Source organism: Macrobrachium nipponense, chromosome 38 (genome assembly GCF_015104395.2).
Source record: "Macrobrachium nipponense isolate FS-2020 chromosome 38, ASM1510439v2, whole genome shotgun sequence".
NCBI classification, from domain to species: domain Eukaryota; kingdom Metazoa; phylum Arthropoda; class Malacostraca; order Decapoda; family Palaemonidae; genus Macrobrachium; species Macrobrachium nipponense.
Window position 1 is genome coordinate 5,037,650 of NC_061098.1, and position 16,612 is coordinate 5,054,261.

Sequence of the window (16,612 nt, forward strand, 5' to 3'; positions counted from 1 at the left end):
CCAACTCACTATTGAGGTATTTCAACACATTCTCAAAACCCTTCATGCAATTCCTTTAGCAACTTACTTTCTTGGCCTTCTTCCATCGAATATAGTAAAAGAAAAACTGCAACCAAAGTTAAATGTAGTTAGAATGGCCATTTTGGTTCATGACAATATGTAGTATATAAATCTGTATTTTGTTCAACTAAAGATGATCCAATGACTATATACCAAAGGCAGCTTTGAAACAAACAAGATTCAACTATAAAGTACACAGTACTTCTCCACAAAAAATCATTAAACATTTTGTACAAATACTGAAGAAAATTAAATAAACTTATCTAAAATGCAAACTACATTTGGCATACCTTTGACAATCCATAAGAGAGAAAGCTGGACAGAAAAGTGAAGATGATCTTAATGTACAAAACATACTGAGGAAAATCTACATTCAACAAATATCTACCCTATAATACAGTTACTTAACAACTGCTTCAACTTCAGTTAGTTTTTACACCGATAAAAATTGTCTTAATACCAAATAATTTCACTCTATAAGCCAAATAACAATGATACCACCAACCCTGCGTTCTAAATGTGTGTACTATAGCAAAAGTAATCCATTATTAGTTGCAATAGATTAACTACAATCCAGGCGAGTTATATGAATAAGAATAGATCAAATAGCCACTAAAATACTCTGAATTGTCAACAATAAAATAAATTTTTCTGTTATTTCAAAGCAGTCCCCAGTTTATCATTTACATTCTGTCTCCAACGACTGGTCTTAGTTAAATACGAATGGTTCCATATTTCCTTGAACTGCACTCACGGTACAGTAGCATGACCAAGCTTTCTTACCCTTCATATGTTTAATTTATATCCTTTTTAATTCATTCAAGTACTGTAATATATCATATACTAAAGTGGATGGGATATAAATAACCATATACGTACAGCAGTATATCTACAAAGTACAATAAATTAGTATAATCTACACAGAATTCTCCAAATATTATACAAAACCATACAATTGGAGGAAATATTTTTACTGAAAATAAGTACCAAACTTGATGTACTTCGGGAATCTTTCAAATTTCATATTTTAAGTTCCTGACTAATGTAAAAAGCCACTTGTACACTAACATTACTAAAACTTACCAAGATGAGGATTATATCTAACGAACAAAATAAGCAAAAGCAATATGGTTATAAAAAAAAAAAAAAGTTAAGACAGAAAATGATAGAAAACAATGGACTAAGGAAGCCAAACAGATAGCAATGAAACTTTCATCAATCATATCAAAGCTCTATACATTCTGTGCTGTGAATCCCTACAAAATAGTACAAGAATTCCCACACAACACAACATTTTATGTTTTGGTGGCATAATACATGAACATCCAGTGAGTGAATACACAGCTAAATGTGCAAATCAGTTCTACTGACACTCACCCTTCTTTCCATTTCAACAGCTTCGTGTTGAGCTTTAAGCTTCTCTAACATCTCTGTTTCTTCATCCGTGGAGCCCTTGAAGCTTTCGCTCGAGCCCTCCAATCGATCCAACTCCTTCTCAGCTGCTTCCAGACGAGACCGACAAGCCTGAGAAAACAATTCATCAATAAGTGATCTACATAACTACAAAACAAAAACTTCAACAATGAAGGTTCTTCTTTAAGGATTCTCATCATGTTTTCATGTCAAATGTCTCGTGTTAATGACTGTCCTTCAGTAACTGAATACAGTACATATTTATGACTCTTACAATGGAGTGGTACTTCTTTTTGAGCAAACAAAAATTAAATTACATCAATAGCTTCCTGATGAATATGTTTCTCCTGCTGACACTGATCTTCTAATTGACTACTGCGATATAGAAGCTCTTCCAAATGTTGTTCATCTGAAGCTAGCTTTTCTCGTAATGGTCCTAATTCTCCTCCAAGTAGTGCTCGCTCGACTTCCAACTGAAATACAAAAGGCAATTATCACAAAATGGGATTTCAACATTAGGCATTGGTTTAAGAACTATACAATTTCAATATCTGATAATATATTCATATTAACCTCTTCATGAAACAAGTTTTACAATGATTATACAAACACAAAAAAGTTAGAGGGCTATACAGAATTTAATCCTCAGCTTCTCAAAACACATCTCAAAGAATCAAAAGATTCACTAATCCATTATCACATATAAAACACCGAAAAATCTGAGTTAGGATTCCTATAATCTGCTTTCTTGTAAGATTATATCAATTAGTATGGAGTTAACAGTATGGTGTGTTGACTTACACAACAGCTAAAGAACTGTTCCACTTTAAATGTTTGTTTGTTTGTATGATGTTTTAACGTTGCATGGAACCAGTGGTTATTCAGCAACGGGATCAACGGCTTTACGTGACTACCAAACCACGTCGAGAGTGAACTTCTATCACCAGAAATACGTATCTCTGACCTATCAGTGGAATGCCCGAGAATCGAACTCGCAGCCATCGAGGTGGCAGGCAAAGACCATACCGATCACACCACTGAGGCACTTCCCACTTTGAATGATTTTCTAAGAAATACAGCACCAGTAACACAACAAGCTCACTCTGATTAAACTTATCTAGCCTGGCAGTATTTTTTATGTAATCAGCTGTATGATATACATCATAATCCTGTATGTACACATTATCCATGGTTTGGTTTTAATACCATACATAGTAAAAAAGACAAACTAGATCTAGTTAAATATCTGACTATACTGATACACAGTCAGGGACGGATTGGATGCTCTACTTAAGATCTCAGTGAAATACTCAACTATTCTCTGCACTTGCTGTCCAGCAAAACAAGAATTTAATGTCTGTTACATATCTCATCTAACAAACAAATATTTCAGTGGCACGCAGTTTATCAATATTGTTAAAAATACTTTGTATTAAATATTCAACTATATAATATTCCCAAGACAATAGTGACTATTAAATAGAGGGTTAGCTTTTTCCATGAATCCTAAAGGCTAGTTTCCATCGTTAAATCTATATGAAAGCTAGTTTCCATTGTTAAATCTGTATGTAAATTTTAATAAAAAATGCATGTACGTAATAGAGTAAATACTATAGTTTACATCGAATAAAAAAATCTCATCGAAAACCAAGTATCACACATTAATGAAAATGAATCACGCTCATTCTCTAAATTCACCATGAAAATGTTTCTATGATATCAGTCAATAACAGCACTATTCATTAACGATAAAAGCTCAAACTGGTAATAAGCAAGTGGCTTTGGTGGCAATTAACAAATCCCAACCTCAGATGTAAATACAAACTATTGAGGTCTCACATAACATAGCTGGCCTCAGCAGACATAACAGCATGCAAACTTTTTAGACTAATCAGACATATTTATATAACTTCTTAAGTTTGGTTGCACCATATGACCAATTGCTTCTACATCGATGTGATAGGCACAAAAATTACAATATCGGAAAAAATTACTAACATAATGACAGAGGACCCCAAGAGATGTTAAGTTAACCATTTGGAAGTCACTGCATCAGGCAAAAGCCATCACCAGAATCCTTCAAAATGCATATTTTCTGAGGGACAAACACACTAACATGCCTAAACATACAAGATTTATTGTTCTTCTCTTTTATATTAATATTTAAATAGAAGTAGGTTAGAAACTTAAAAATAACCCAGTGTTATTTCGATTATTCCAGAATACACTCTTCAAACTTGAGAAGAGTCTTTTACGCCAGTGTGACTTAGAAGGCAGCAACTGCAACATTTACAATAGCTATGTTCATTTGTAAATGAACATTGAATAACTAGCATATCCACAGTGTCATACACCAACATGAAGAGCTGAAATTAAGAATCTAAACTTGGTTTACTTCACACAAACTTGCAGTGAAGGACAAACTTAAAATTTTACAGTGCATACTAACTGAAACACAACTAGCATTTCCAAAGTTAGATATTTAAGTCACATGCAGGGAAAAAAAGGTTAACACTCCCCAAATACATATGTCATCTTCCACCTTTCTATATTTCATTACATTTTTATAGGAAAGTTTCTTCTTTTTTTAGTTTTATTTATTCTTTAAACATTACCTCTCTCAGTGCTTCGTCCTCAGTCAGCTCCAGTTCCGTAACACTGCGTTTGAGATCCGTCACAGACTGAAGAGTCTCGTTCTTGATGCCCTTGAGGCGTTCAATCTCCCCAGGCACGTCCTGTTGTAAGGGGAGTGTCAGGTAGGAACAGTTCTAGCATCCTTACAGATTTGCAATCGCTTTATGCAAAGGCTAAGCAACATTCTTTACTACTAGTAAAATACTGATCTAGTTTAAAAAAGAGGGAAAGTTCAATGCTTCTTTTAATGTTCATGCAAGAATGAGGAGGAAATTTTCCAATTGATACATATGATATTTACTTTAAAATTTCATGCACAACAGCAATGATTTAACTTTGTTAAGTTAAATTTGTACTGCAAAATCTGTGTAATTTACCAACAAATAATGGTTTTTACACAAAATAGCAATATCGATGATCTAGAAACAAGAAGCTAATGAGGAGTACAAGCTCTTTCTAACATTCAAATAATATACTGTACTGCACTTTTATAATTCACTTACATAACTACTCAAATTAGTACACCATAAACTTGTAAGCTTACGTCAATATTAAAGGTATCTTGAATGTTTCTGATAAGATGTTCCTCGAATACTCTATTGGTGATTTTTCCTTCACCATCGGGTGGTGAAAATGAGCTTTCCATAACTGAAGAGTTTTTGAAGAACTTATCCTTTGGACTAGTAAACACACTCGAGTCTGTCGAACATTCCATGACATTATTGTTCGTCGTGTTCAAATCATTCTGTGCCACTATTTGACTATTTTCATAAGCGTTCAACGTTCCATCAACACTAGTAGACATCACTTCTCGACACACAGTACTCGTCTGACTTACAGCTACTGCACAAACTCCATTCATATTGACTTGCGAGGTTGCTACTGAATTAACAACATCTACATTCACTTTAGTATTGGTAGGGGAGTCTCCTAGCACCGATCTATCCACTCTTGGAGATCTCGGGGGCTTGGGAGGGGCTGGCAACTCCAGGGAACTCGAGGAATCAGATCTCGAATGGGGACTTAAATTTTCCTTGTTTTTCTCACTCTCTCTGGACGTTCTGGGACCTCTAACTTTTTTACTATCACAAATGCCTTCCTGTAAGTCTGCTCCCTGTATGGCCATTCTGTTTTCGATAATCTCACAATTATCTTTTCTATCTAATCGCTCATTTCTTTCCTTTCCTACAATGGTTTTAATACGTGTCCTTGGACTCTGTGGCATAGGATACGTGAGGTAAGGACTTACATTTTCGTATGGACTTTTCGGACTACTTGGACTTGGAGAATGAGAAGGAACTTGTAAAGGACCAGGGTTAGGAAAGGGCGGGTAATTTGGTAGGGTCCCACTTCTGAAAAGAAAACCAAGGAATTAAGATGAATGCACTCAGTTTGAACAATTTAAATAGAATACCAAATAAATTTGACTACATTGAATAAAACAAATTACATTATCGAGATTTTCTTTACAACATTAATAATATATAAGGGAAATAACTATATAGGTACAATAAATAAATCTAAATACTATAGAGGTCAAACTACCATACTGTAGTACTGTATACAACATTATCACCAAGATTTTCTTTACAATATTAATAAAATATAAGGGAAATAACTATAGAGGTACAAAGTTAAGTATATCATAGTTTTACCAGACCACTGAGCTGATTAACAGGTCTCCTAGGGCTGGCCCAAAGGATTAGATATATTTTTGTGACTAGAAACCAATTGGTTACCTAGCAACGGGACCTACAGCTTATAGCGGGATCTGAACCACGTTGTATCGAGAAATGAATTTCTGTCACCAGAAATAAATTCCTCTGGTTCCGCGTTGGACAAGCCAAGAATCGAGCTTCCACCACCGGAATGGTAGCCGAGCGCGAAATGCACTCGGCCAGCATGGAACTTATATATAGGTACAATAAATAAATCTAAATACTATAGTGGTCAAACTACAAATACTGTAGTTTGTCATAAATCAGAACTTACTGTGCAGAATGAAAATTTCTTCTTATTATGCCAAATAGCATGCCAAGGATGAATTTTAGACTTCATTAATCCAGGCCATTCAATTAGTCAATGTTAAATTAGCTTACAAAAAAAAGTGTTTAAGGCCACATAATCGTCCACATAAGGAATACAGGCAGTCCCTGCCATAACAGGACGAGTTCCGGTTATCAGCGTCATAATGGCACTTATGGTGCCAATAACCAATTATCGGCGCCACAAGTGCCATTACGGCGCCATAAACCACTTTGATTTGGTTAATGGTGATTTTCGCTTATCGGCACACCTTCGGGAACAGAATCCCCCCCCCCGTACCCAGGAACAACTTGCAAAAAAACCTAGATGACAAAATCCCTCCGTTAACCTACCTTGTGAGTGAAGCACACTGTCCATGGTTAGAAATGTCTGGGGCGTCAAAACTGAATATTGCATTGAGTTCATCTTCTGACGTCGCTTTGCATCTCAGACTGCTGGAGATGGTTGGTGTGGATGCAGGAGTGGGTGATGTGGCTGAAGTTGGAGTGGTGGGTAATCCAGTGGGAGAAGAAGGTAACCTTTTATCCCGTGGTAGGGACCCGTTTGTCTTGATTCTGAAAGCGAAAGAGAATGTCATCATTCCTTTTAGTTTATACAGGGAGATGTTTGGGTAGAACCAACACCTTTTTAACAATGGAATTTCAAGTCATTGGACTTGTTTCATATGAATAAGTTTCATCTTCTGGAATAATAATAATAATAATAATAAAAATTAAGCAACTGAAAGCAATACAACCATAGACAATAGATACTTATTTAAAAAAAATAAAACTTTACATACAGAGAACATGAGAAACAAGCTCACTAACGAACCCCAGCCTCCTATAATCTAACACTGATCTCAGAAGAGTGAAATCACTGTTGGTGGAGGGAATGAGAGACCTCAGTGATCTCCCTCCTCCATTAGGCTAACCACAACTCCATCAGGAGGATTGACTCTTGGCCTCTCCTCTCCTCGATGACAGCAAAACAGTAATTAAATAAAGAGAATTTAAACTGCAAGGAATCATCAGTGATGGGCGTTTGTTAACCGTTGGAGAGATTTCCTAGCAATTTGTCTGTTATGTCAAAACAAAACGTTTGCCCGCCAAAGATATAAAGTTACCAATATATTTATGAAGATGTTTTATAACAGGTTTGTTAACAGTTTGAAAAGAAATGATAGTAATTTGTCTGGTAGGCCCATTGTTTGCCCAAGAAAGATATTATACAATCACAGATATTTACAAAAACGTTCTATAACAATTTCAACACATGCCTTTTTTTTAATTTTTTTTTTTTTATTTACGTAAATGAATTTTTACGTAAACTTTTCAACTTTTTTTATGTAAGCCAAACGACGCAAAGCGGCATAACCATCTCAATACTGTGAATCATAACAATAGCAAATCTCATTTAAAAACACATTCTAAGGAGTTTGAGGAAAGATTGTTCATTTTCCTTAACTATGGGAACGATTCGCCATTTTCATCCTTATTTCAAAGTAATTAGTACTAACGAACTCGGCTTCCTTATTCACGGATTTTGACTCGTTAGAGAGTCGAAATTCCAAAGGCTTGATAATCGAATATTTCCTATCAATCTCCGTTATTGAAATAAAGAATGGAATGGAATATAGAGTTTAGGTCAAAGGCCAAGCACTGGGACCTACCAGGTCATTCAGCACTGAAAAGGAAATTGAGAGTAGGTAGGTTTTGACAGGAGGAAAACCTCAAAGATAATATGAATGAAGGTATAGTAAAAGGAATGAAAGGGGTTGGAGCTTGGGGCCGAGGAGAGACTGCAGAGAACCTTCAGTGATGCCTACAGTGCACCACTAGAGTTGCACTGACGGCACTACCCCAATCCCTATGGGGAATTTTTCGTTATTGACTTGAAATACGGTTATTGGCATTAAACTTATTCAAAGTTTCATCTTGCAAAAACTGCAATAATTAGCATCACTTCTGGTTGGTTAACTGAAAACTAACACGATAGCCTACATATTTATCGATGATAATTCATCTATTCCTTTAAACAGTACATTTGTTTGGTTTAAATTGGTGCAAAATTCTTACCATTGCCCTAAAAATCTTATCTCCATAGGGTGCATATTGGAGACCTATTATACAGACCAGTGACCAGTGAATTTCAAAAAGATTAAATAAACAAATGTACAAGCGAAATTCAAGACCAACATATTGCAACCTTGTGGTACAGCCTAATGGCTGATCAATAAATAAGAGAAATAAATACAGTCTCGGACTATCGCCTGACCTAGCTTATCAAGGCGATAGCTTTCTCGACTCTCAAGCCTGACTTATCGACTGATAAAACACTTGAAAAAGAGTTGTGGAAAGGCTTTCCTTATCAAAGATAAGTTACGAATGTTGGTTCTGAACCGGGTTCGCGAGAATCGCACGTCGCATTTATTTTGAACTTTTAAAGTGAAGAACATTATTTACGGTGGCCAATGAACGACGACTTAGCAGAGCTTGCCAAAGTAATTACGGAAGTTCATACCAAATATTAATATCATCCCGCAAACATGAAACATTATGATGTTTACATAATCGTTCGTTTATGTGCGTGCAAATGGCCCACCACTCATCTGAGGAAAGTAATTGAGAGAGAGAGAGAGAGAGAGAGAGAGAGAGAGAGAGAGAGAGAGAGAGAGAGAGTCCGCGCAGGCCAAAACACTCCCCGATCCGAAGGTGTGAAACAAAAGAGTTCAAACAAAACAGAACAGAAACAGAAAGTCAGTCAGCCAGTGCCTGTGGTTCTTTAAGAGCGATAACATTCCAAACCGCCGTGTGGTTTGTGATCGTATTCCGTCGCTCCGATTACAAAACAAGAATATGACTCCATATATTTTTCTTCTTCTTCTTTCACAAGGGACGTTTCTGAAAATATGGCTTGCGGTGAGAGAGCCACGTTTGTATCACGCTGTTTATTTTTTTTCTGGTATTTAGATTTCCCATTTTTTTGGTATCACGCTGGTTTATTTATTTATTTTTTTGGTAAGAGTGTCCTGTTTGTATCACGCTGGTTTATTTTATATATATGTATATATTTTTTTTGGTAAGTGTCCTGTTTGTATCACGCTGGTTTTATTTATTTATTTTATTTTTTTGGTAAGAGAGTCCTGTTTGTATCACGCTGGTTTATTTATTTATTTTATTTTTTTGGTAAGAGAGTCCTGTTTGTATCACGCTGGTTTATTTTATATATATATATATATATATATATATATATATATATATATATATATATATATATATTCTTCTTTCTTTTTCTTTTTTGGTAAGAGTCCTGTTTGTATCAAGCTTTTTTTTGTATCATGCTTTTTTATTTTTTTATTTTTACATTTCTCAATTACACATCTTCAGCCGATTTCTACTCTCGATTTTTGTATTTTTTTAATTTTTTTTTTTATATTTCTCAATATTTATTTTCCTAGTTCTAGTCTCCTTTTTTCCATTATTTTTAAATTTTTTTTACCTATTTAATTTCATCCAATTTGTATTCTTGTTTTTTTCTCTCTCTCAAATTCGTAAGTATCTATTTTCATTCCATTTTTACTTTCTTCTTTTCATTTTTTTTATTTTGTCATTTTTTATATTACCTTGACGTGATATCTTTATTTTCGAACATATCTATTTTCCTCCTATTCTTTCTCTTTCTCATTTTTTTTATTTTCTCATACACCTTAATATGCTTTTTCTATTTTCGTACCTATCCATTTCCATTTTGTTCCTCCTCCTTCTCATTTATTTTTTATTTTCTCATATAACTTTATGTACTGTATCTACTTTCGTACCTATTCCTTCTTCTTCTCAAGTTTCTTATTGTCTCATATAACTTTATGTGCTGTTTCTATTTTCGTACCTATTTATTTCCATTCTATTCCTCTATTCTGTTCCTTTCCATTTCCCAGTGTATTATTAGTCACTGCAGCTCACTAGGTTCAGTAAAGAACCTTTTATCTCCGAAACAAAGATTTCTGAACAATAAAATTCAAAGTTTTTGGGTGCTGAACGAAGGAGGTTACTTGGTAAGAACTTAGCTACGGTAAACACCCTCATCGAAATTACTTCATTTTTTAATGGACCACAACTTCAAACCAATAATAATAAAATAATAATAATAATAATAATAATCAATAATAAAAAATCCACCTAGTCCACATAAGGTTTTTGAAGGTTACAAAAAATATAATAAATAAAATAATAATAATAATAATAATGATAATGATAATGAAAATGATTAATAATAATAATAAAATAAATAAATAAATAATAAAATAATAACAAAATTAATAATAATAATAACCACCAGTCGAATACGGTGAATCGATAGACCATAATAATAATAATAATAATAATAATAATAATCAATAATAATAAATAATAATAATAATAATAATAATAACAACCACCCAGTCGAATAGATGAATGTGATAGACCAAAAATATATAATAATAATAATAATAATAATAATAATAATAATAATAATAATAATAATAATAATAATACCGAGACAAACACGAGGTAAATAAGAGTTACACGGCTTCATATAGTTGTTTAGAAATAAACAAAAATGAATATAAACACTCGTTATCATGAACCGAATTCCAAGCGTATTCATACATAAACCTGAAATGTAATATCCTTCTAATATACATAAAGAAAAATCACGAATACTTTTAAATTAGGATATACGTAAACTTATCCATTATCAAAAACGCATACTAACGAATTCATTCACTAAATAATATATATATTATATATATATATAGATATATATATATATATATATATATATATATATATTATATATATATAATTACTTCAGTCACTCACCCATACCTGACGAATTCATTCACAAAAAATAAAATTATTACTTCAGTCATTCATTCACTGAACGAAAGCTCTATTCCTTCACTCAAATAAATCAATACCTAGCGAATTCATTCATAAAAAATTTATTCAGTCATTCATCCATACCTGGAAAATTCATTCATAAAAAATATATATTACTTCAATCATTCATTCACTGAAAGAAATCTCCATTTCTTCACTCAACTAAATAGATAAACATTTCATTCGTTCGTCATGGAAATGTCTACAAAAACCGCCATTTCGAATTTCATTCAGCTTGGGGCGATAAACGGCCGCACATGACGCGCCTCTTCTGTTGTTTGGGATTTCACTTCCTCCTTTGAAAAGTAAAAGGATTGAGGTCTCTCTCTCTCTCTCTCTCTCTCTCTCTCTCTCTCTCTCTCCTTAAAAAGTAAACGGATTGAGGACCTCCTCTCTTTCTCTCCCTCTCACACACACTTCCTCATTCAAAAAGTGAAAAGGAATGGGGAGCTCTCTCTCTCTCTATCTCTCTCTCTCTCTCCTTAAAAAAATAAACGAATCGAGGTGGCGTCTCACTCTCTCTCTCTCTCTCTCTCTCTCACTTCCTCCTTAAAAAAGTAAAGGGATTGAGGAGCTCCTCTCTCTCTCTCTCTCTCTCTCATACCTTAAAAAATAAAGAAACTAGGAGCTCTCTCTCTTTCTTTTTCTCACTTCCTCCATAAAAAAGGAAAGGGATCGAGGAGAGCTCCTCGCTCGCTCTCTCTCTCTCTCTCTCTCTCCAAGGAGAACCAACAGACCGCATCCAGCGAGAGCGAGAGTGGGGTCGGGTAAATAAGAGCTACAAATCCCCTCGCAGTGTTCGGATGTAAACAAACAGCGAATATTGCTGCCTCTTGTGACGTAACCGATGCCTTTCGACACACCTAACATCACCCCCGTTGCAAGATGATCCCCATCCCCCCCCCCCCCATCCCCAAACAACTACCCCCCCTCCCCCCCCCCCCCAACCGGTCATACCCCTGGGACTTGAATTTTGCAACAATCATCAATGAGTGTTTCTGTCTACCTTCGGCAGAACGTAGAGCTTCTTCAATGACGACGTAAAGACGCATACAGAGCTTTCAGAGCCAGAGATCACTTTTTTTTTTTTTTTTTTTTTTTTGCTCTAAGCTGTAGAGCATAGCACGAGTTCAATAAGAATATAAAATAGAATATATTATTCATACCAAAGGCCAAGTGCTGGGACCTCTTAGGTCATTCAACGCTGAAAGGAAACCTCAATGCAGTTGCACTATGAAACAACTGTTAAAGAAGATGGGAATTCACAGTGAAGAGAATAAGAACGGAGATACAGTAAAACGAACGAAAGAAGTTACAGCTAGGAGCCGAGGGGACGCTGCAATGACCCTTGGGTAATGCCTACAGTGCACCACGTGTGGTGCACTGATGGCACCAAGCCCCCTTTAAGGAGAAAAGCTCAGTTAGGCACAGAACCTTGTTGAGTGACGAACCTGAGATCCCTTTGCTTTCAAATATTTCGTTTAGATAAGCTGGTCTTATACCAGCAAGGCATCCTGGTCATGGAGCGCGTTCGTAATTTGTGATCAGCATTCAAAACTTCGTACATAAATATCTTGCAGGTTCTTTCCCAACATTTAATATAACATCAGGTTATGTTCTTAATTTATCCAGAACCAGCTTCAACCATTCCCAGTTTCTACGTGTAAATTTTTAATCATCTTTCAAACATTCAGAACTTTGGAGTAACATTTAGCATTCTCAAAAGGACCTACAATTATATGTTTCAATTTCTAAAATTTCGGATATACTTTTTATTGTAGTGCTGAAATTTTTTTAGAAAATCTTTCAGAAAAGAATGTTACAATTATTTTTTGTTCATAGTATATTTACGACTAAAGTAGGCGAGGATATTTCAAATGAGAGAGAGAGAGAGAGAGAGAGAGAGAGAGAGAGAGGTTCAATAAACATGGTGTAGAAAGAGTTACGAACACAGTTAAATTGAGAGAGAGAGAGAGAGAGAGAGAGAGAGAGAGAGAGAGAGAGAGAGAGAGTCAATACCCTATAATTGTCCTCACGAATAACTGTGAGGCAGAAAAGTGATTTGCATAAGTAACTTGCCATGAAAGATTTCCCTTCGTTAAGTGTCGGACGAAAAGAAAAGAAAAAATAAATACAAGAACAAACCGCAAAGTATTTACTTACTAAATATGACGATGGTTATGACAAAGATGGTGTTGCAAGGCAAGGATGATGACGGTGGAGAGAGAGAGAGAGAGAGAGAGAGGAGAGTAAGAGATGAGAGAGAGAGAGAGAGAGAGAGAGAGAGAGAGAGAAGGAACAAAAATGAGCAGAAGCAAATTTGTAATTAAAATAAAATTCGCAAACGATTAAAAAAACGCAAAATAAATTGCATAAAGAGGCACGAATCATGAGAAATATTCATTATGAATCATTAAAAAATATATGCATAGCGAGAACACTTAATATGACCATTAAAACTTCGCCATGAATCTTAGCCAAATACATAAGTAGCGTGTACTAAGATGTCATCACACTTAAACGTACGCACAGACCGTGCAATTATTGCATCAGCGCATTTACGAATCCCTTTGCAAAGTATAGTGGACCCTATTTAGTAAAACACATACAAACGTTCTCTCTCTCTCTCTCTCTCTCTCTCTCTCTCTCTCTCTCTCTCTCTCACTTGTAACATCTCTCTCTCACACACACTTAAGTGAAAACAAATGAAATTAAAAAGATAATAAAATGAAAGTAAAACCAAATAAAATGAAAATACAATTTACAATATTCAAATTAGATTAAAATGAAAAAATACCAAGAATAAATCTGAGTAAATAAAAATAAAAGAGGTAATGAAGATAATAACAAAAATTAATACACACTAATACAAGTGAGCTTTAACTGAAAAAAATACGCACACACAGCTAGGTCTTATACATATACGTACGCATACACACACACACACACACCCACACAAAGTTATCCAAGGAACACAGGATCGATTTACAACTTTAAAAATAAAACTCAAAAACACAAACCACCACAAAGAACAGGTCCTCGAATCCGCATAAGAGATGGATCTATGACCGAACAACTCACTGATACATAGAAACACGCATGCGTGCAAGGTCTGTATCAAGAAAAATACACAAATGCAAAAATACTGACGTACTAACACAAACAAACGATCTAATTTTGAAAAAATAAAAAATAAAACTACTGATACGCAAAGCGCCATTCTCCCATAAACAAATGCAATCGAATGAAACTTATCTCATAATATAGTCAAGAATTACATTTACATTGTCAAAATGATGCTGTCCCACATACACACACAATAAAAAGAACTTATTTAGTACAGTCATGAAATACGTAGCATTGTTTAAAAAATACACCATACCGTGATTAAATTGTTGTATATTAAAAAATTCACAATCATATCAATAAACTGTATTGTTTGTCTAAGTTAAAACTTCACTATATTGCGATTAAATTGTTGTATATTAAAAATTCACAATCATAGCAATAAACTGTATTATGTGTAAAAGTTAAGAACACAAGAGACTTTCATTTATTTTGCTTATTAAATAAAGTTAAATGAAAAAAAAGGCAGGGAAGTCTGTATTCATTTTTTTTTTTTTACAAATAATACTATTTCTCGATATAAACGGATGTTTCATATACGAAATCCGTGAATTACTCAAGTTTCCTAAGCAAATACACAAAGGCACAAATCAAATAGCATAAATAAACACGCTAGCAAATTTTAGTACACTATTTATCACCAATAAACTCAAGTCACCAATATACTCAAGTCACTATCAACGCTTTAATAGAACCGGTCCCGTGCATGCGAAAGTACAAACCTTGGCACAGTCACAAGACATCGATCTTTCGATCTTACGCCACAAACAAATACACGAGGAATATTCAGGACCACACAAACAAAACGTAAGACGTTGGTATGCCTTCCAAATAAGGGCGAGTTGATGGAATGATTGGTAGGTTATACCATTCAAACCACAACTGATCAAATGCCACATTAAGTTATTTTCAACCACTGCATGTGTCAATTTCTTTAGATTTAGAGACTTAAATTGGGACAAGTGGATGTTGGATGGTTTCAATGAAAATGGATCAGAGAAGAAGAAGAGAGAGAGAGAGAGAGAGAGAGAGAGAGAGAGAGAGAGAGAGAGTAACCAACAAACCAGCACGTGTTTCACAGAAATAAATTTCTTAACAGTGGGATTGAACGCGTCTCTCTCAAATTGGCAGCGCCCTGGCCTTTCATTAAAGGACCAGGGTTCGATCCCAAAGTGAGTAAAAATGTATATATAAATTATATATAAGTATATATATTATATATATCGTATCATTTAATACTGTCTTCGAAGGGGAATTATAATTTTAAAAAGCCATCTACTTCCACCAGGAATAGAACCTGTGCCTTTAGATACCATAATTCCCCTTGGGTCAAAGTAAAACAGACCCTGGTGAGGGGTTGTGAACCCATTGGGAGAGTACAGAAAAGCTCCTTTGAAAGCCGATGAGCCTTGTTCTTGAGTTCACCTTTAATTGCTAATATTGCTGCTTTGTTTGTTTTGTTTGAATGGTGTTTTTACGTTGCCTGGAACCAGTGGTTATTCAGCAACGGGACCAGCGGCTTTACGTGACTTCCGAACCACGTCGAGAGTGAACTTCTATCACCAGAAATACACATCTCTCACTCCTCAATGGAATGGCCGAGAATCGAACCCGCGACCACCGAAGTGGGAAGCAAACACCATATCAACCACGCCAGTGAGGCGCTTTAATATTGCTGCTTTGGGACGATGGTAATGATAATGCAGTTCACATTAATCTATATGGCGGAAGTCACCATATGCAGTAATGTTAGAAAACCACTACGTACATATATTCATATTGCCAAACACTCGGATCAATATTGGTTGGAACCTATCCTAATAACAAAATTCAAGCAACTTAAATTTGTTTCATTCCTAAACATCTTCAATCAAATGCAGGACGGAGGAGGGAGACTTACATTACGTTCAACTGCATAAAAAAAAGGGGAAAAAAAATAGTGTCGCGCCTGGAAACCAGATCTAAAGCACACAGGTAAGACTGACCTGGTCTGGAATTCCAGGACGTCGCAACATGTGTTCGCAATGACACTGATTCCGTGATATGTAAGAATTATTAGTACTTAATTTAGATGAGAAATTGTTGTGTGCATAAAGAAGTACGTGGTGAGTCCGACATGGTAAATTATATGTATAAAGAATCGCAATTTGTATTATTATATTAATATATCAGTAATTAACTGCAGGAACTGGTAAACCAAACCAAACATAAATATCTAAATGACACTAAAAATTTATTTAGGTATCTAAAAATAATCTTCCATATAAAACCAAGTGATATTATCACTCGGAAGTTCTCTGTCAAAGTCGGTTAAATATTTTCAGAAACATTCCTGAAATAAGTAAGAGCAATCCAATTAAATTTTGCAAAGAAAGTCCATGAAAAATAGCCGTCTAGTGATATCTAAAGTCTAATCACAAAAAAAGTAAAAT

At 34.9% G+C, this 16,612-nt stretch overlaps 1 protein-coding gene across 6 annotated transcripts in view; it reads right to left on the minus strand.

The window, feature by feature from the left end:
• Positions 1–16,612, minus strand: part of LOC135209570 (pleckstrin homology-like domain family B member 1) — a 308,555-nt gene that overhangs the window by 105,863 nt on the left and 186,080 nt on the right. For 5 of the 6 annotated variants that reach the window (XM_064242240.1, XM_064242238.1, XM_064242239.1 and 2 more), the window contains 5 exons: positions 6,486–6,707; positions 4,652–5,459; positions 4,089–4,208; positions 1,791–1,946; positions 1,438–1,584 (listed from right to left, as the gene is read on the minus strand). In XM_064242240.1, coding sequence (XP_064098310.1) covers positions 1,438–1,584; positions 1,791–1,946; positions 4,089–4,208; positions 4,652–5,459; positions 6,486–6,707 — 1,453 coding nt within the window. The remainder of the gene's footprint in view (positions 1–1,437; positions 1,585–1,790; positions 1,947–4,088; positions 4,209–4,651; positions 5,460–6,485; positions 6,708–16,612) is intronic. The other variant, XM_064242241.1, reaches the window with a different exon arrangement.